This window comes from Protopterus annectens, chromosome 4.part0 (assembly GCF_019279795.1).
Source record: "Protopterus annectens isolate FY-2018-M chromosome 4.part0, PAN1.0, whole genome shotgun sequence".
Taxonomy (NCBI): Eukaryota; Metazoa; Chordata; order Ceratodontiformes; family Protopteridae; genus Protopterus; species Protopterus annectens.
This window is the reverse complement of record NC_056733.1, coordinates 50284965-50307746: the sequence shown is the minus strand read 5'-3', so window position 1 is coordinate 50307746 and position 22782 is coordinate 50284965. Positions and strand designations below refer to the sequence as shown.

At 38.1% G+C, this 22782-nt stretch overlaps 1 protein-coding gene across 1 annotated transcript in view; it reads left to right on the top strand.

Moving 5' to 3' along the window:
• CARD14 (caspase recruitment domain family member 14) overlaps nt 1-22782 on the top strand; it is a 186298-nt gene that overhangs the window by 42708 nt on the left and 120808 nt on the right. Inside the window, exons 3-5 of the mRNA XM_044068083.1 lie at nt 1443-1580; nt 3684-4009; nt 10237-10392. Coding sequence (XP_043924018.1) covers nt 1443-1580; nt 3684-4009; nt 10237-10392 — 620 coding nt within the window. The remainder of the gene's footprint in view (nt 1-1442; nt 1581-3683; nt 4010-10236; nt 10393-22782) is intronic.

The following is a 22782-nucleotide window of genomic DNA, read 5'->3' as shown; positions in this document are numbered from 1 at the left end:
ATTACAAATAACTATGTCAGCCTCAGTGGTGCAGCGGTTATCATTGTCACCTCACAGCAAGAGTCTATCCGGGTAAAAGACATGCAGGTAGGTGCGTGTTTGTGTGTGTGTGTGTGTGTGTGTGTGTGTGTGTGTGTGTGTGTGTGTGTGTGTGTGTGTGTGTGTGTGTCTTCTTTGAAGGTTGAGCACTTGGCTGGCAACTCGACACTGTAAAAATGCCACTGCCATTCAGACTGCACACCGGTGATCCATTGTGGTGACCCCTAACTGGGATAAGCCGAAAGACTTTTTTTTTACAAGTAACTATGTCAGTACAAAAAGTGTGGCATCTGCTTCATGGCCTTTCTGTTTCTCATTGCAAACCACAGCTTTACCCCATTAAGTTCCTCTGCAAACACTGAAAGGGGCACCAATGTCATGCACTCACTCCCTGACTATTTCTACTGCTTTATCTCTATATACAGTAGAGAGTGTTGATAAACCAAACATCGATTATCTGAAACGTTAATTATCCAAACACAGCGTTTCAAAATTTACAGGTAGCAAAAATCATAAAAGTCTGAATATGTAAATGTTGTACATATTCCCTTGTGTGTGTTTTTTGAGCTTGTAGCATGCTTGTGTGTGATAAATATTCTTTAATGTTCTCTGGAATTTCTGAATGGTTGAAAAGTGTATTCTCTGAGTGCTGAAAAAAAAACAAGATTTTAGAAGTTTTTTATCCAGTTCATTGTATGTTTATCTAAACAATTTGATTATCCGAACTACCCCAAGTCTCAATTAGTTCAGATAATCGACTCTCTACTGTACCTCCTTCTGCTGATGCACTGCATATGCAAAATGTTTTTAATGTGTTCATTTCTAACTTTCTTCATCTGTTCTATACTCTGTTTGTGTTCTGACCTTCCCAATCTTCCTTGCTTCCATTTGCCTGCCCCACTGCTCTTAGTATCTTCTTTCTCCAGATGTTCTTATGTTCCCTGAAGAATTACTTTTCTACCTTTAGGCCTTTTGATATTTCTTAAGGGAACCAAAGCAGTGCCCCTTTTCTTCCTCATTGTGCTGAGCCATCAGGCATTTTCCATGTTAGCTAATATAGCTAGCAGATCCTGTAACTTTGTATGTTTCTCCACAAAGTTCTTCAGGGTTTTTTTCTCCATACAATAATATTTCCTATGAAATTTGGAGCCTTTAAAGTTGTCTGACTTCAATGGCCTGGTGTGTTTTTTCTAGGCCTCACTGTACAGTGACCATGAAGTTCCACTGATTTCCCATGTGACTTCCTTGCACTTTTCTCCATGTCCCACTTGCATCACATATGTGTGAATCTGTTTGAGGAATATGTGGAGATAAGCATTTTAATAAGGTAGACTATAGAGAGTTCTCAGAAAATAATGTTGTTCATGTCTGAATGCATCAATAAACAAGTGTTTATTTTTCAGGTCGTCTATTGGACCTTCTAAAAACTCGAGGGCAGAAGGGAGCCCTAGCTTTCCTGGAGAGTCTGAAGCTACACAAGCCTGAGATTTATACAATGATTACTGGGAAGGAGCCATCCATCGGTGCATCCAGCTTTAGTGGTGAGGAAATCTGTGATGTTGGTGTATTTGTCATATGAACAAACAATGTTATTAAATGCTAGGGAATGCTTGGATATGGTATATTGGACAGTATTAGGCTAACAACAACGGCCTTTCTCCTTTTCAGCAGATGCACTTCTTATTACACACTTGACCATAGTTTTGAAGGTAACGCAGTATTTTTCCCCTCTATGTATAGCAGGGCCATCAGGATTTGAACCTCAGTCTGGTCAGCTGTACTTCAATAATAATACTCAGCTGACTGCAGATTTATTATGAGCTGTCTAAAACCTGGGACAAGGAATGGAGTGCCCCCCACCATCATTCTGTAGTACAGGGTTTCTCAACTGGTAAGAAAATGCTCCTTGAGGAGACCCCAAGCTGTTTAAAGTGAGACCTAAACATTATGTGCTTAGTAAAGTCTAAACATTATGTGTATTTAAGAGGATGATATATTTTAGGTGTTGTTTTATGATGGAATCAGACTAAAGGTAGATGATTCAGTCAAGGAATACACATACCTGACTGAAATTCAGTAATGATAAATTAATGTTCTGAGGCAAATTTAATTACGTTGTGTGTGTGTGTGTGTGTGTGTGTGTGTGTGTGTGTGTGTGTGTGTGTGTGTGTGTGTGTGTGTGTGTGTGTGTGTGTCTATACATATGTCCATGATGGCAGGCCTGCTTCTGTAAACTGAATAAATGACCACTAACTAATCATAAAAATATTATTAAACTTTGTACAGTGAAAAGTATGGTCATTGCATAGGGAGGCTCAGCATCAGCCCAAATAACAATTAAAGTGATCCTGAATCTTCTTCTTCTTTCGGCTTTTTCCCAGTTAGGGGTCACCACAGTGGATCACCTGTCCGCTCATGATTGGCAGTAGAGTTTTACAGTGTCGAGTTGCCAGCCCGGCACCCAACCTTCCACAGAAGGCATATCCTGAATACATATATCAAAATAAAAACAAACATTTAAATTAAAAAGAATTCAAAGTAGCACTGAAGAGAGACTGATAATAGAGAAAATAATGTGATAAGCAATGAGGTTGTAAGGGAGTAAAGTATACACTGTACAAGGTGAAAAGTAACTACTTAGTAGCAAAGTAGTAAATTATCTACACTTCGGCCTTATAGTAACTATTTAGTACCAAAGTAGTAAATTATCTACACTTCAGCCTTATAGTCTTGCATCTGAAAGCATTATATCTAAAGAAAATGTCTTTTTATTGTTTATTTAGCTATATCTAGACTAAGTAAATTATCCCTGGGATTCGTTAATGCCTACACTAAGTGTACACCATTCTGAGTAAACAGGCAACACAAGCATAACTTATACCTTCTTCCTCCTAATTTTAACTTTCCTACTGATTGTCTTGAAGCCTTAAATATCGAGAGGGATTCATAAAGGTTACCACAAAGTCTAGACTACACGTACACTTAGTGTAATCTTTCTGAGTGACTAGAAAACACAAAAATTGTGGTAGGGATGTTCTTGAACAAAGATTGTATACAAATAGTATAGGCATTAATGAATCTGGCCCTATATAACTTTCTTGCAGCTGATATGATTGTGAACAGGCATAATTTGCCAGTCGATATTTTGTTCTATATCCATAAATATTCTACATATACATATATGTGTGAGTGTGTGTGTGTGTGTGTGTGTGTGTGTGTGTGTGTGTGTGTGTGTGTGTGTGTGCGTGTGTGTGTGTGTGTGCGTGTGTGTGCGTGTGTGTGTATGTGTGTGTGTGTGTGTGTGTGTGTGTGTGTGTGTGTGTGTGTGTGTGTGTGTGTGTATGTGTGTGTGTGTGTGTGTATGTGTGTGTGTGTGTGTATCCTGCACTTGGACTCAAATGAACTTAAGAGAAGGCTGCTAATACTCTTTTGTCATTTTCTGCAATCCAACAGTTTAAGAAGGTGGCAAGATGAAATAAAATGTTTTACTCTTTCAAAAGAAATATATGTCTTAATCATTTACTTAATTAAAGAAGAAATAAAATGAAATGATAACAGGACTGTAGCTAACCACCATTGCATCCTGAAGCATTCCACAAAGAACATTCACATTTAACATACTCTTGTTGTTCTCTCTTTTTAAGATCTGATTGATACATCTGAACTGTCGGAGTATCTGGTGACAGCTATGACTGAACTGCAGAAGGAACTTGCCAAGGAACGTAGCCTCCGAATGTCCTTTCAGTGCAAATTCCATAAGATACAGCAGGAAAACCAAGAGCTGACCACAAAAAATAAGGAGCTGACGAAAATTGAAACAGAGTACCATTGCCTGCAGAAAGACTTCACTGCCCGCTACCGTGACGTGGTGCTACTCAAAGAGGAGCAGTATCAGCTGTCTATGCGATATACTAGCGCCCTCCAGGAAAAAGACTTGGCTATTATGAGGTGTCGGGATCTGCAAGATGAGGTATTCATAATCACTTCCTGGTAACTCTCAGATGCTTTTTATTAAATTGTCTCAGCGTTAGTTTGTCATTGACTAACAATAAAAAACAGAATGCAGCCACACATCTCATTCTACAATATTTAAACTCCACAAACATAAATGCTAAAACTTGACAACCAGGACTAAGGGCAAAAATGTTTACTGTAAAAACACCACATAAAAATCACCACATTAAATGCTTTTGTTACTAAGACTTCATCCAAACGTGACTGTGTTCTAACCAAATGTTTTTTAACAGCAAACATGTTACAAAAGAGTGTCACCTGTTTTAAAGAAACAGTCTTCAAAGAGAAAAAAATGTGCAATTGTTAACTTAATAAAAAAAAATATTCAGTTCATAACAAATAAATATCAAAAGTAATATTTTGTATCATTCATTTCATAAACATGTTGCTTTGTATTTCAAAACACTTGTAACACTAAAACATTGTTTAATCCTATGGGGTTGGTTATTTCAGTCTTTAACTGCCAAAAGATTTCTCTCATCTCCAACGTATTTTTCCAGTCACCCTCTCTCTTAACTATAAATATTTTTTTCCAAAACAGTAAAAAAAAATCAAAATTGCCATTATCTTGTCTAATGTGTCTATATAAGGCATTCTTCTCATCTTTTCAGGCAGTTGAGTACAGTAAATCCTAATTATTAATGCATTCTGTATTTTTCCAATATAAAATTTTGAAATTTTTTATAACAAGCTAGGTATTCTACTCTAGCAGTCAATTTATTTGAGAAGCTCTGTGAGAGAGACATAAGAGCTACCAAGAAGAACAAACCAGGGAAGACGTTTTACAACATGACCCAGGAGGAAAGGGATGTTCTTAATGAATTAAGAGGCAATCACACCATGAGGGCTATAAAACCAGATAAGGGGGATGTCTATTATGAACTCAAATGATTACAACAATGGGATGTGAGGGGGTGGAGCCCAAGTGGCACACAGATGACAGCTTTTTTCATAGCTCTGCAGTAAATCCAAAGTCTTATAAAAACAATATTATTTTTACTCTAAAATTTTCTAAACATTTCATCTTATTTATACTCAATTTTTGGATTACGCTATTAAAAACTTCCTCTCAAAATACCTTTGGGAACTATAGCTTCCATTGGGAAAGGATGAGCAGCTCTAAGAACAATCACACAAACTCTTCTTTTAAGAAGAAACTACAAAATGTTATGTCTACTCTACAGGATTTATATATTAAAATAGATGGATTTCAAGAAAACATTTTAGAAGTTAAAGAAAACAGCCTTAAGTAAGCCAGCATTCTCAAGGATTCATATCAACAATTACATACAAAAGTATCAGATCTTGAATATGATTTAACTGACATCGACAACTGACTTAAAGAAGAACTTGATTCTCAGACAGAATCTTTAAAAAGATATATCTGGTTACTGGAAAAAAAAAACAGATGATTTGGAAAATCTTGAAAGAAGTAATGTAAGAATTTTTGGCTTACCGAAAAAAAAACTGAAGGTGACTACATGGTCTCTTTTCTGAAAACTTGGATACCAAAGATACTTAATCTTCAGGAAAGTTTCTCATTTGGTATTAAAAGAGCTCATAGATCAATTGGAAAAGCAGTTTCCATGCATTGTTCTGTTTGTCCCAGATCAATAGTAGACAACAACAGGATGGGACTGATTGTGTACAAAAGGGCCAATAAAATTTGTATAAAAATAGGATTATGAAGGCATACAAGAAAACAGATATTCTTATAGATGATTTATTTTTGAGGGGGCTGTTCCTTTAGGTATGTGGTATTATTTTAATGTGCCCTTTCCAAAAATTCCCATCCTACTTGGAATCCCTAAGATCCATTCAGACCTTTGGGATCCTCCTCTGAGACCTATAGTATCCGCTGCTTGTTTGAAGACTTAACCTTTATCAAAGCTTGTTGATTCAGATGCTAAAGTTGTTTAAAGAGGGGTGGAACATATTCTTAAGGATTCATGGAACTTTTTAGTCAAAATGAGAACAACCAAGTTCCATTCAAATTCCCTCCTGGTAACAAGTGATGTTAAGAATTTATTTTCAGTTATTCCACACCAGGAGGGTATTGAGTAGTGTATGGAAATGATTTCTGTTTTTTTTTTAAATGACTAACAATGAAATTAGGGTTATTGGATTATTATTAGAAATTATTCTGAAAAACAACTATATTAACTTTGAGGAAGAGTATTTTCATAAGCTCACTAGAATGGCAATGGGCATGCCTTGCGCCCTGATATTTGTCAACCTGTTAATATGGTTTTGGGAATAACAGTTTCTGTTTAAACAGTAATTTTTAAAGATTGTATTGCTTATTTTAGGTACTTGGATAATCTATTCCTGATTTGAGTAGGGGACCACCTTACATTTAAAAAAGCTGTTAGAACAATGGAGGATTCTGCTATATATTTTTTTTATTTATCTTTACATATGACTCCTATTCGATCAATTGTCTGGCTGTTACTGTTATCAAGTATTTGAAAAAATAGTGTTGGCAATCATGTATTTTTAACAAACCCACATATAGCAATACAATTTTACATTTTTCTAGTAATCTCCCTCCACACACCAAGATAGGCATTGTTAAAAAACAACTTGCCAGGATTTCTAAGTTAATGTCCAGGACTCAGATTTTGGAGTGGAAGTGAAGAAATTTAGGAATATGTTGTGAGCTATGGCTTATTCAGTAGGTTTAGCTAATGATTGTACAAATAAAATAATTGAAGGAAGGACAACCATCTATTATCGTGTTATTGATAGGAACTATCCAGGGGTGGTTGATTGCAGTAATCGAGAGGTCAACAAAAGCGAGGTTTAAAACAGAGTTTATGTTATTCAATATGGGATAGATTCTGATCAAATTAAAAAAGTGATCATTAAAGACTGGGAACATTTTTCAACACTTGGGGTTCCCTTTGGGGACAATAGGCAATGGACTCAAATGTGTATGTAAGAAAGGAGCTGATATTAAACAACTTTTACAAAGACCAATGAATATGGTTAGCTCCAGGCAATTAACATAGAGGGATACCCATAAATGTGGGAGATGTTCCCAATATAAATTTATTGATCAAGACATTAAAGGTGAAATGATCAACAATTTATGCAACTTATTACCAGAGTCAAGATTCAACTGCCAAACTTCAAGAGTAATATACATAGTCTGTTGTAAAAATGTCCAAATTTTTATATAGGAAAAACCCAGAATGCATTAAGAATTAGAATTTACCAGCACATGTATTGGATTGCCAAAAAAGATGAGAAGAACACCTTATATGGGCACAATAGACAAGATAATGGTATCTGCAATTTTTTATTTATTATCTGGAGAAAATATTTAATGATGGAGGGATGACTGGAAAAAGAGGTTAGAGATGACAGAACTCTTTCGGCAGTTAAAGACTGATGCAACCAACCCCCACCCACCCAGATTAAACAATGTTGTTACTGTTATGATTGTTTTGAAATACAAAGCAACATGCTTATGAAATTAATGGTATAAAATATTACTTTTGATATTTATTTGTTATGAGTTGAATGTTCTATTTTTATTAAGTTAACATGTTACATTTTGTTTCTCTTTGAAGACTGTTTCTTTAAAATGAGTGACACTCTTTTGTAACATGGTTGCTATAAAAGACCACTTGGTTGGAACCTAGTCATATTCCAATAAAGCCTTAGTGACAAAAGTTCTTAATGTGATGATTTTTACTTGCTGTTTTTACAATAAACATTCTTACCTTTAGTCCCAGTGGTCAAGTTTTAGCATTTCTGTTTGTGAAGTTTGTCCATTAGTAAGAATTCTACTGATTTTATCTAAAAAAAACCCCAGCAGATGGAAAACAATAGGCTGAAAAATATGTTTACAAAAACAAAGACATGCAGTTTTAAGTAACATTAGTGATGTAGTTTGGAATTAGATTTGTTTTGCTTATGGCTTCTGGCCTAAAATATAATGCTGATGCCTTAAATGTGTTTTTTTTATTTAAACAAGGAACATCTTCATTAAATTATCATGTACAACATAGACAATCATACATTTATATAAATGAAAACAAACCATATTGACATAATTTTATTGCAAACATTATACATCACAAACCATGGGCGGCCACGGTGGTGCAGCAGTTAGCATTGCCGCCTCACAGCAAGGGGTTCTCTGGTTCGATTCTCAGCTGGGGTGCCTTCTGTGTGGAGTCTGCATGTCCTCCCTGTGGTCACGTGGGTTTCCTGCAGGTGCTCCGTTTTCCTCCCACATCCCAAAGACATGCAGTAGGTGGATTGGACACTCTAAATTGGCCCCAGGTGTGAGTGTGTGCATGTGTATGCCTTCTGTGGAAGGTTGGGCGCTGGGCTGGCAACTCGACACTGTAAATCTCCACTGCCAATCATGAGCGGACAGATGATCCGCTGTGGCGACCCTTAACCGGGAAAAGCCGAAAGAAGAAGATACATCACAAACCATGTTGACATAAGTGTAGTTGGAAACATAACACATCATTTATAATCTATCCAGTCATTGTCAGTCAAACATTACATAACTCATTCAAATCCTGCCTTCTTTTAAACCTTTTTCCTCCTCTGCATGTATTGTTCTCACAATTTGCATTTTTCCTATGTCATTTGCTCCTACCCTTTTCTAAAGATTCCACTTCCAGTTATTTTATCTCTGTTATTCACTACGTCTAGTAAAGTCGGGTTAGACTTTGATTTCTATTTTCTAGTAATTGCTTTTTTGCCAGTCACCATAATTAGACTCAGCAATGCCTTACTATGTCTATGCAATTCTGATTCTGTATCATAGCTCAAAAAATCATGTCCTTACTTATTCCAATTTGCTTACCCAATATCTCTGACAGAGCATTCTGCAGGGAATCTTTGAAGTCTACCAACTCTGCTTTCTGTCTGTCTCTGCCAGGTTGCACTATTTTCAATAACCAGCAGATGTTGACATGTTTCTATTTTGTCTCCACACAAAATGTTAAAATGCAGTGGGATTTCAGTTATAATTATAGTTGCAGGTGTGTAGTGCTTTAACTTTAAGCTCTTTATAAACTAAAATGAGAGCTGAAGTTATGCCTGTATAGTGACAAGTTCCTGTCAGGTTTGCTAAAATCTTGGATGTATACCAACACTATCGGTAAGCTACTATAAAGATGGAGGTATTACAGCTTTTTGCTGTGTGATTATACAAAGAGTTTCTGAAAGTACAGTGACAGTTTACATAAAATGTATAATGCCAATGGGATTCTTAAAAGTTAAAGACTCGAAATTTCCAATATAGATATTCATTTGTTGTTCAATGATACTGGAATACTTACCTCTTTCTAGTTGTTTAACTGAGACAAACTACACATCTCCATAAGTTACCAATACATTGTTTATATAATTGATTGCTGTGAGAACACTTTTGTTCAAACTTATTTTATTTAATAAAATACAAATATTTCCTTACAGACCTTTATGTCTGTTTTGATGCATTTATTATGGCCTAAAAGAGAAACATAAGTTAGAGCTGCTTTATTTCTCATCAAAATGGGACACAGAACTCTGGGCCAAGCCAGAAAATCCATTTTTAATACTTAGCTTTTTAGCTTTATTTAAAATAATAGATAGAATGTAAATATTTATTATATTAGTAATGCGTACCCTTCTTAAGGAATACAGCAAAACAGAATTATTTACAAGCACACCTATTTTAAATCCACTACCCACTTGAGAATAAATGCCCTGGTTACAATTTTTAGACAACTCACCAAACATGATATTTGAGTTCCTTGTCACTTACTGCCCAGTCTTATAGATAAGGATGTTTCCTTGCATCAGAAGATACCTTACCCATACATTGGCAGCTTGCTCTATTGGTCAGGTATCACATGACACGGCTCACATAAATACTGTTTTTTGTTTCATTCTTCTGCATATGAAGTCCTCTTTATGTAATTAGCCAACGATACCTTTTCATCATGTCTTCCTCATCCTTTTCTTTTTAAATCTTTCCGCTTCCTTACTTCCTCTGTTAAATAACTCAATGCAGCACTTAAAAAGATAAATGGACTTAAACCCGAAGAAGAACTTAAAACACAAATTTGTGAAATGTGTCACTTACTGGTGCAGTTAATAAATGCCCAACGTTGAATATTTTTCCACAATAACAGGTTAACAGATTTTTTTCTTATGTGTGTTTTCTAATAGCTTTACAAAATGAAGATGGAACTGACAATTCTTTCTGCTGAATCGGATCTTGAAAGAAGAAGGTCTTACCAACTGACTTTAGACATGAAACCCAAAGCAGATGAGGTTCAGCAACTGAAGGAAGAGAACAAATTTCTAGCTCGTAAAATCCTCGAAGTGAGTACAAATCATCTTGGTAACATGAACCTTAACCACCTGATCTTCCAGTGACACCCCTCACACAAGTATACACACACACTCCCAAATGTACATTTATACATACACACGCATTCACACAGATGCACATGTGAACACACACATGGACATATACATGTGTGTATGCAAATGTACTCATATGCATGAGAGCACACACACACATGCACACACGCACACACACACACACACACACACACACACACACACACACACACACACACACACACACACACACACATATATGCACATGTACGCATTCACCTACAAGTACACATATATATGCTCATGCACACCTACATCTGCGCATATATACCCATACATGTGTATACACAGATCTACTTCTATATAACAAAATCCCATTACATTAAAGACCAGAAACCCAAGACTACAAACCCGAAAATGCACATTTCCAAAATGTGAAACTATCAAATCCCACAATACCGAACAATGGAATACACAGACAACTTAACTACACTGAACCTAAACAAAACACCCAAAACACAAACATATTACACCACTATTACATGTAAAAGCACCACTTCAGACATGAATTAGGCACTAAACACACTATAAATAAATAAAAAAAATGTTTCAGAATACTTTATTTAAACTACCTGCAAGACGTTTTTCAGTTCTTCCACTTTAGTGCACTCCCCACAGCCCCAATAAATTAAATATACAAACTGCAAGACAGCACTAATTTCAGAACAACTGTAAACTTTAAACATTCTTATTGTTCAACTATTACCAATTCTACATCTTTTAAACACATTGTAACTGCATACATTTCACAGTGACACCACAACCTGGGAACATAGCATCTGCTTTTACGCCCCTATTACAAATCCTTAAAGAGACAGTGCACAACTAAACCATTCACTGTTACACTTTAACTGAAATTTCAATATTCTGGGAGTCGACCTTATGAAGTTTCGTTAATATGCATACTTGGGTTTGCAGTCTCCGTTATCTGGTCTTTGATATTCTGAGATTTCGGGATATAGAAGGTAACCCGTATTCACATACACGAGTGCTTTCACTCTCGAAACATAAACATAAATGCACTAACATTGCAAAAAACATGCTTACGTGCATACCCCCAACACACACATATCTACTCACATGCATATACACAAATAAAAATGTGTATGCATGCATGCACTCACATACAAGCACACACATGCATATGCACACATTCACATATACATATGTGCATACAAAAATATGCGTGCACTTATACACAGGTACACTACATGCTCACACATATCTACATATGCATGTGTACACATATCTACTCTCATGCACAGGTATTCACAAATGAAATGAAAACATGTGTACACACATACACATGGCTGCTTTCACTCTCAAAATGTACATGTAAACACACTGACATTGCAAAAATATGCTCACATACATGCCCACACACATATATCTACACACATACATATATACAAACACATATGTGCATGCACGCATTCATACACACACACACATATACACAAGTGAACAAGTACATATGCGCCCACTCACACATACATACATGCATGCAAATACACATATGCACACACACACACACACACACACACACACACACACACACACACACAAACACACACATGCACGCTAATGTGTAGCTAAATGTGCACATACATAAACATACATATGTACACTCACAAAAGAATGCACACACATCTGACATACACATGGGTGCTCTCACACTCAAAACATGCACTATATATATTTATTTAACATTTGTTAGCCATGATAGTGCGACTGGACAACAAGTCTCCATTTTCAGAGGAGTCCTGGGGAGAAAGACTCCATAAGTTTTCAGAGAGAAGAAAATTTTACATAAGGGACATTACAGAGTAGTAGCATACAGATTGTAGGCTTTACAGCCATTAGTATACAATAAGAGGATATTCCCCCCTTTTGGTTGAAAATACAAGTGTACAAACTATACAATGAGAGTAGATAAGAACCTGGTAGAGCATTGCAAGATATTTCACAACTGAATAAGAGTATATAAATGTTTAAGTTTCCATATATACATTCAAGCAAATATAAATGTAAGAGCATATATATATATATATATATATATATATATATATATATATATATATATATATATATATACACAAACATACATATATATATATATATATATATATATATATATATATATATATATATATATATATACACACACACACACACACACACACACACACACACACACACACACACACACATGTACATACACTCACATATAGGTTATTGCTCACACATGGATAGCTATAGTTAGAATGTGTTGTTTGTGTTGTCCAGGACAGATGAGGTGTGGGGTATAGAAATAGTGAGTGGATGAGGCTTCAGGGGGTCAATTACAATTGCATAGTTGGTTGGTAAAGAGGTATGCTTTAAGTAGGTTTGTGAAGGAGGGTGTGGAGTTTTGTAGTCTGAGGTCAGGGGGAAGGCTGTTCCATATTTTTGCTATTTCATGGGAAAATAGTGATTCCCCGTTGTTGTTTTTGAATGTGATGGCTTTGATTAAGGCTTTGTTGGAGGACCAAAGTTGTCTATTTGAATTGTAGAAGTTTAGCATGCCAATCAGGTCAGGGGTTTTCTAGTACAGAATTAGATTAGCTAAGCTGAGTTGATGGTAACTTAATAGAGGCCTCTGACAATATAATGACTAGGTAGACTACGTGCCCTCTGACAACAATAAACACAAAAATAACAGAGGGCACTGGAGACCACAGGACCCAGCTCCTCAACTGGATCCCCCTGGAGACCAAGCAGAACCACAGCAAACACCAGGCACCAGCACCCCAATATGAACAAAGGTCCCACCATTGGTAGAATTCACTGATCAAAGACCAGCCACCACCTGACTATCACAAAGACAAGCCAACACTGGACCACCACCAAGTATCTACCCAGGGCCCAGTAACACTGGAGCCCCGCCAGTGGATCGAGAACAACAGGAGCCCACCAGAGAAATCAGGACTACCAGGAACACCAGAATGACAATTCTGGATCCATCCACAGCACAAACCAAAAGGAAAATTATTTTAGGGAGAAGTCTAGCAACTCAGCATCCCAACCAGACCACAGAAAGGGGCCAAGGTAGAGGGAGAGGATGGCCACCCACCAGGAGATTAACCTAAAGGCTTAAGTGGCCCATGTCAAATATCCTCAGCCACTGAACTGGTGTTCAACCTTTCTGACACTGAACTTGACCAAGGCACTATAACACTGTTCAGGAGAGGGGTCAATTTCATACCAGCTCAAACAGCTAAGCAAGCAGATACAGTTATTGAAACCAAATTGTATGCAAGGAAACTGAACCTTAAATTAATAATGGAGGGCCTGGAGCAACACCTCAAACCGGCCAACTCCACAATCATCAATTGCAGCAGTGAGAGGGTGAATGGTAGCAGGGAGGGGGGAAGGACCCCAGATCCAATACCCTCAAGGACTCGGACACATCACAACTGGACGATGAAACTTGTATGTCAGTTAATTCCACTGCATTAAAGTCTACTGCTTTAATTGCTTCAAATGTTGTAAATGTATCTGATACACCTAGCAGAGGTATGAAAGATTTATTGGTACACAAAAGTTTTTTAATCCAAAATTAAACATTGCCTTACAAGCTTTTTCCACTGTTTGTGAGAAGAAGATTAGGAGCACCCTGAAGAAAAAACCTCAACACAAATGTTTCAACCTTTCCCAAGATGAACGAGCTGCTCCCTGCATGATCCAAGCCCACCCCCAACTCCGGATCATGAAAGCTGATAAAAGCACGGGCATTGTCTCCATGAACCACGAGGTTTACCTCAACAAAATGAAATCAGGGATTGAAGTTGAGCAATGCTATGAGTTAGTCACCACTGATAAGGTAAGGGCAGCCTTCCAAAAAACTGATCTTACACTCCTTAAACTACTAGAAGAGGAAGCCATTTCCCAGTCAGAATTCCAATTCATGGACGTAGACAACCCCAAACTAGGGAGGATGTTTGGGATCCCCAAGATTCATAAGGACATCTCCAACCCCCCATTCGGGCACATAGTGTCTTCCACATGTACAAAAATAGAGCACATTTTGGAGATCCTAGACTCCATCCTGAACCTAGTAGTTCAGGAATCCCAATTCTACCTCAAGGACTCATGGCTACTACTCCACCTCTCCACCTTCTCCACCAGACCAAACCTGAGGCCACTGACCACTTACTGGTCACCCTGGACAAAGTAGCCCTATATACCAGTATCCCTCCCCAGGAAGGCATTGAGCTGGTATGTATCTACCTGCACAGGCACACCTGATTAACCCATTTAAAAATCAAAATGATTAGGGAATTACTCTTAGTAGTGCTCACCAACAAGTTCTTTGTATTCAACAAAGAAATTTACCAGCAAAAACAAGGAGTTGCCATGGGGACCAAAATGGCCCTGCATACACAAACCTCATCCTTAGTGCATGGGAGGACAAGACCGTCACCCAGCTGCAAGGATTCAAGAAATTTAATCTGTATAAATGTTTTATTGATGACATCATATTTTTGTGGAAAGGCACCAGCACAGAGCTGGATACCTTCCTTCAAGTGATTGAAGTCAGCATCTGATTCCTACAGTTCGCAGTTTCAGGAAGATTAACCCAAGTCCAGTTTCTAGATCTGGAATTAACTCTGGATTTCTAGTCCAAGACCTTCAAATCTACCATCCATAAAAAGAGCACCTTCTGAAATAATTACCTTGATTTCCACAGTCATCACCCCCCCCTTCTTGAAGTGGAACTTCATCAAGGGGCAGTACATATGGCTAAGAAGAACTGTTAGTGAGGAAGATTCTTTCCACCTCAAATGCCAGTGCCTCAATGACTTCTTCCTGGAAAGGCACTACCCAGAAGATCTAGCCTCCAGAGTCATGGTAGTGGTAATCACAAGGAGAGAAACCCTGTACCCACACATCCTTAAACACAGATTCCACCCCAAAGCTCAGAAACCAGAGGACTCCATCCCAAGGTTTCCCTTGCCCATCTCTCTAGATGCCACCAGCATCAAAGACATCCTCATTAAAAACTGGGCACTCACAGCAGAGCACCCAGAGCTAGCCCCAATCCTTAGAAACAAGCTAAAATTCTGCTACAAAAAGAGCATGTCCCTCAAAGCTACTTTTGAATCAAAAAAGAGGCTGCAGACACATATACTCAATGCACCCCCAGGCATGCACCAATGCTGAAAATGCCACTGGTGCGACTTCATCATTTAAACCCCCAAGGTACATCTCACCACCAGAGTGGGTTATTCACATAAAAGACCACTTAAACTGTGAGACCCCCAGCATGGTTTACATTGCAGTATGCTCTCAATGTGAAACATACCACATTGGAAAAACCACAATACTACTTAGGATCTGGATAAAAGAACATGTGGAAGCCATCAGGAACTGAGACCCTTACAGTGCACTAGCCATGTATAGTAAGATCTACTGCCAGTTCTCTGGATTCCAATTTGCAGCAATTGAAAAAGGCACAGATCCCCTTGGGATTACTGGCCCCCCTTTGGAACACAGACAAGTTACTGTCAGTTAAAGAGTTAAAATGGCAGATACAATTGCAAGCAGATACACACCCCCAAGACTAAATGAAAACCTGAAAACTTCCAGTGTCCTTAAATGGATTAGATAACGCCTTAATGCATCCCCCACTCACCACACCAGTTAAACAATTCTAGGTTCATAGATTAAGGAACTCCTTAACCCATCCCCCACTCACCACACCAGTTAAACAATTCTAGGTTCATAGATTAAGGAACTCCTTAACCCATCCCCTACTCACCACACTAGTTAAACAATTCTAGGTTCATAGATTAAGGAACTCCTTAACCCATCCCCCACTCACCACACCAGTTAAACAATTCTAGGTTCATAGATTAAGGAACTCCTTAACCCTTCCCCTACTCTCCACACCAGTTAAACAATTCTAGGTTCATAGATTAAGGAACTCCTTAACCCATCCCCCACTCACCACACCAGTTAAACAATTCTAGGTTCATAGATTAAGGAACTCCTTAACCCTTCCCCTACTCTCCACACCAGTTAAACAATTCTAGGTTCATAGATTAAGGAACTCCTTAACCCATCCCCCACTCACCACACCAGTTAAACAATTCTAGGTTCATAGATTAAGGAACTCCTTAACCCATCCCCTACTCTCCACACCAGTTAAACAATTCTAGGTTCATAGATTAAGGAACTCCTTAACCCTTCCCCTACTCTCCACACCAGTTAAACAATTCTAGGTTCATAGATTAAGGAACTCCTTAACCCTTCCCCTACTCTCCACACTAGTTAAACAATTCTAGGTTCATAGATTAAGGAACTCCTTAACCCTTGACCTACTCCTCACACCAGTTAAACAATTCTAGGTTCCTAGATTAAGGAACTCCTTAACCCTTCCCCTACTCTCCACACCAGTTAAACAATTCTAGGTTCATAGATTAAGGAACTCCTTAACCCATCCCCCACTCTCCACACCAGTTAAACAATTCTAGGTTCATAGATTAAGGAACTCCTTAACCCATCCCCCACTCTCCACACCAGTTAAACAATTCTAGGTTCATAGATTAAGGAACTCCTTAACCCATCCCCCACTCACCACACCAGTTAAACAATTCTAGGTTCATAGATTAAGGAACTCCTTAACCCTTCCCGTACTCTCCACACTAGTTAAACAATTCTAGGTTCATAGATTAAGGAACTCCTTAACCCTTCCCCTACTCACCACACCAGTTAAACAATTCTAGGTTCATAGATTAAGGAACTCCTTAACCCTTCCCCTACTCTCCACACCAGTTAAACAATTCTAGGTTCATAGATTAAGGAACTCCTTAACCCTTCCCCTACTCACCACACCAGTTAAACAATTCTAGGTTCATAGATTAAGGAACTCCTTAACCCTTCCCCTACTCTCCACACTAGTTAAACAATTCTAGGTTCATAGATTAAGGAACTCCTTAACCCTTCCCCTACTCACCACACCAGTTAAACAATTCTAGGTTCATAGATTAAGGAACTCCTTAACCCTTCCCCTACTCTCCACACCTGTTAAACAATTCTAGGTTCATAGATTAAGGAACTCCTTAACCCTTCCCCTACTCTCCACACCAGTTAAACAATTCTAGGTTCATAGATTAAGGAACTCCTTAACCCTTCCCCTACTCTCCACACCAGTTAAACAATTCTAGGTTCATAGATTAAGGAACTCCTTAACCCTTCCCCTACTCTTCACACCAGTTAAACAATTCTAGGTTCATAGATTAAGGAACTCCTTAACCCTTCCCCTACTCTCCACACCAGTTAAACAATTCTAGGTTCATAGATTAAGGAACTCCTTAACCCATCCCCCACTCACCACACCAGTTAAACAATTCTAGGTTCATAGATTAAGGAACTCCTTAACCCATCCCCTACTCTCCACACCAGTTAAACAATTCTAGGTTCATAGATTAAGGAACTCCTTAACCCTTCCCCTACTCTCCACACCAGTTAAACAATTCTAGGTTCATAGATTAAGGAACTCCTTAACCCATCCCCCACTCACCACACCAGTTAAACAATTCTAGGTTCATAGATTAAGGAACTCCTTAACCCATCCCCTACTCACCACACCAGTTAAACAATTCTAGGTTCATAGATTAAGGAACTCCTTAACCCATCCCCTACTCTCCACACTAGTTAAACAATTCTAGGTTCATAGATTAAGGAACTCCTTAACCCTTCCCCTACTCTCCACACCAGTTAAACAATTCTAGGTTCATAGATTAAGGAACTCCTTAACCCATCCCCCACTCACCACACCAGTTAAACAATTCTAGGTTCATAGATTAAGGAACTCCTTAACCCATCCCCTACTCACCACACCAGTTAAACAATTCTAGGTTCATAGATTAAGGAACTCCTTAACCCTTCCCCTACTCTCCACACTAGTTAAACAATTCTAGGTTCATAGATTAAGGAACTCCTTAACCCTTCCCCTACTCTCCACACTAGTTAAACAATTCTAGGTTCATAGATTAAGGAACTCCTTAACCCTTCCCCTACTCTCCACACTAGTTAAACAATTCTAGGTTCATAGATTAAGGAACTCCTTAACCCTTCCCCTACTCTCCACACCAGTTAAACAATTCTAGGTTCATAGATTAAGGAACTCCTTAACCCTTCCCCTACTCTCCACACCAGTTAAACAATTCTAGGTTCATAGATTAAGGAACTCCTTAACCCTTCCCCTACTCTCCACACTAGTTAAACAATTCTAGGTTCACAGATTAAGGAACTCCTTAACCCTTCCCCCACTCACCACACCAGTTAAACAATTCTAGGTTCATAGATTAAGGAACTCCTTAACCCTTCCCCTACTCACCACACCAGTTAAACAATTCTAGGTTCATAGATTAAGGAACTCCTTAACCCTTCCCCTACTCTCCACACTAGTTAAACAATTCTAGGTTCATAGATTAAGGAACTCCTTAACCCTTCCCCTACTCTCCACACCAGTTAAACAATTCTAGGTTCATAGATTAAGGAACTCCTTAACCCTTCCCCTACTCTCCACACCAGTTAAACAATTCTAGGTTCATAGATTAAGGAACTCCTTAACCCTTCCCCTACTCTCCACACCAGTTAAACAATTCTAGGTTCATAGATTAAGGAACTCCTTAACCCATCCCCCACTCTCCACACCAGTTAAACAATTCTAGGTTCATAGATTAAGGAACTCCTTAACCCTTCCCCTACTCTCCACACCAGTTAAACAATTCTAGGTTCATAGATTAAGGAACTCCTTAACCCATCCCCTACTCTCCACACCAGTTAAACAATTCTAGGTTCATAGATTAAGGAACTCCTTAACCCATCCCCCACTCACCACACCAGTTAAACAATTCTAGGTTCATAGATTAAGGAACTCCTTAACCCTTCCCCTACTCTCCACACCAGTTAAACAATTCTAGGTTCATAGATTAAGGAACTCCTTAACCCTTCCCCTACTCTCCACACCAGTTAAACAATTCTAGGTTCATAGATTAAGGAACTCCTTAACCCATCCCCCACTCTCCACACCAGTTAAACAATTCTAGGTTCATAGATTAAGGAACTCCTTAACCCTTCCCCTACTCTCCACACTAGTTAAACAATTCTAGGTTCATAGATTAAGGAACTCCTTAACCCATCCCCCACTCTCCACACCAGTTAAACAATTCTAGGTTCATAGATTAAGGAACTCCTTAACCCATCCCCCACTCTCCACACCAGTTAAACAATTCTAGGTTCATAGATTAAGGAACTCCTTAACCCTTCCCCTACTCTCCACACTAGTTAAACAATTCTAGGTTCATAGATTAAGGAACTCCTTAACCCATCCCCCACTCACCACACCAGTTAAACAATTCTAGGTTCATAGATTAAGGAACTCCTTAACCCTTCCCCTACTCTCCACACCAGTTAAACAATTCTAGGTTCATAGATTAAGGAACTCCTTAACCCTTCCCCTACTCACCACACCAGTTAAACAATTCTAGGTTCATAGATTAAGGAACTCCTTAACCCTTCCCCTACTCTCCACACCAGTTAAACAATTCTAGGTTCATAGATTAAGGAACTCCTTAACCCTTCCCTACTCTCCACACCAGTTAAACAATTCTAGGTTCATAGATTAAGGAACTCCTTAACCCTTCCCCTACTCTCCACACCAGTTAAACAATTCTAGGTTCATAGATTAAGGAACTCCTTAACCCTTCCCCTACTCTCCACACCAGTTAAACAATTCTAGGTTCATAGATTAAGGAACTCCTTAACCCATCCCCTACTCTCCACACTAGTTAAACAATTCTAGGTTCATAGATTAAGGAACTCCTTAACCCATCCCCCACTCACCACACCAGTTAAACAATTCTAGGTTCATAGATTAAGGAACTCCTTAACCCTTCCCCTACTCTCCACACCAGTTAAACAATTCTAGGTTCATAGATTAAGGAACTCCTTAACCCTTCCCCTACTCTCCACACCAGTTAAACAATTCTAGGTTCATAGATTAAGGAACTCCTTAACCCATCCCCCACTCACCACACCAGTTAAACAATTCTAGGTTCATAGATTAAGGAACTCCTTAACCCTTCCCCTACTCTCCACACTAGTTAAACAATTCTAGGTTCATAGATTAAGGAACTCCTTAACCCATCCCCTACTCTCCACACCAGTTAAACAATTCTAGGTTCATAGATTAAGGAACTCCTTAACCCTTCCCCTACTCTCCACACTAGTTAAACAATTCTAGGTTCATAGATTAAGGAACTCCTTAACCCATCCCCTACTCTCCACACCAGTTAAACAATTCTAGGTTCATAGATTAAGGAACTCCTTAACCCATCCCCTACTCACCACACCAGTTAAACAATTCTAGGTTCATAGATTAAGGAACTCCTTAACCCTTCCCCTACTCTCCACACCAGTTAAACAATTCTAGGTTCATAGATTAAGGAACTCCTTAACCCATCCCCTACTCTCCACACTAGTTAAACAATTCTAGGTTCATAGATTAAGGAACTCCTTAACCCTTCCCCTACTCTCCACACTAGTTAAACAATTCTAGGTTCATAGATTAAGGAACTCCTTAACCCTTCCCCTACTCTCCACACCAGTTAAACAATTCTAGGTTCATAGATTAAGGAACTCCTTAACCCTTCCCCTACTCTCCACACCAGTTAAACAATTCTAGGTTCATAGTTTAAGGAACTCCTTAACCCTTCCCCTACTCTCCACACTAGTTAAACAATTCTAGGTGCATAGATTAAGGAACTCCTTAACCCTTCCCCTACTCTCCACACTAGTTAAATAATAAGCCTAGGTTCATTTTATATCATTTTTTCATGACGTTTGACTGAAAACTTACAATGACTGAAAGCACTCAAAATGTGATTTAAATGAATAAAAGACTGACCAAACCATTGAGAATAGCCTAGTGTCTATGTTCCTTCCAAAATAGCAAACGCTTCTTAAGTTTATATATATATATATATATATATTTTTAATCAGCAGCATTTGTTGTGTGAGATTAGCAGTCCCTGGGTAAGAATATTCCCTTTCTCCAGAGACTGTGCAATCTCGGATTTTGCATATATAATTAGTGTTGGAGGGGTGTTATTTAAGTAATATTTTCATGACCGAGAAGCAATCTTAGCACATGTGCATGCATATTAGGAAGTCAACGTCCACCTGCCCAATGTCCTACATCCCAAATGGCAGAATGTTGAACACCAACATTCTCAACTGTCCTACCTTGCCCCCTTCTGAACCCATGGTAATGCTTGTTCCTGGGTCCAGGGTAGTAGGGAGTTTTGACGTTCAATATTTGTTTTGGGTATGCAGACTGACTTTCAAGGAGGTGCATCGATCATATTCTGACTTGACAACCTGCAATCAACAGTATGATAGTAATCCATATACATATCCATATACATAATATATATATATATATATATATATATATATATATATATATATATGTGTGTGTGTGTGTACTCACACACTATATATCATTTATACATATATACATTTATGTATATATGTATATGTGTGTATATATAAAAAAAAAAAAAATATATATATATATATATATATATTTATTGATCCAAACCTCACATTATCTACAACTCAATGAATAGAAAAAATATCTAAACCATATCTTATCCAAATTTTCCCTAAAATTCCCCAAAAAATGCAAAAGAGATTAAAGTGTTTCCTTTTCTAATATCTTAAAAAACCTACACTCAGACATAATTTATCTGAGTAGTGATACTGTTACTGAAAGGGTTTTTCTAAAGTAAGGTGGTGGGTTATGGTTAAGGTTAAGATTAACAGACAATAGTAAGCCCTCCCTGTTCCACCTTCTTAAGCATTATAATCATAACCCAAACCCTAACCCTGCCTCTAACCCTAAGCATAGAACTGACCTTAAAAACATATTTCTGTAACACCACTACTACACAAGACCAAAGGACACACACCACATTCAGCAGTAGTCATACACACCACTAAATCTAACCCCTAACATAGCCATTGTTTTAACCCTGACCCACAAACACTAACACCACTGATCATAAAATGGCATACTTCTTTTATAATCAATGCTGTATGTAAATGTATGTACTTGTAGTGTAGGTTAGGATTAGATAAAATGTATAATAAATCACTTTTTTCAGTTAAGTTTAGATAAAATGATCTTGAGATAAACCAAATGGTTCCCATATATATGTGAGTGTGTGTGTGTGTGTGTGCATATACATACACATG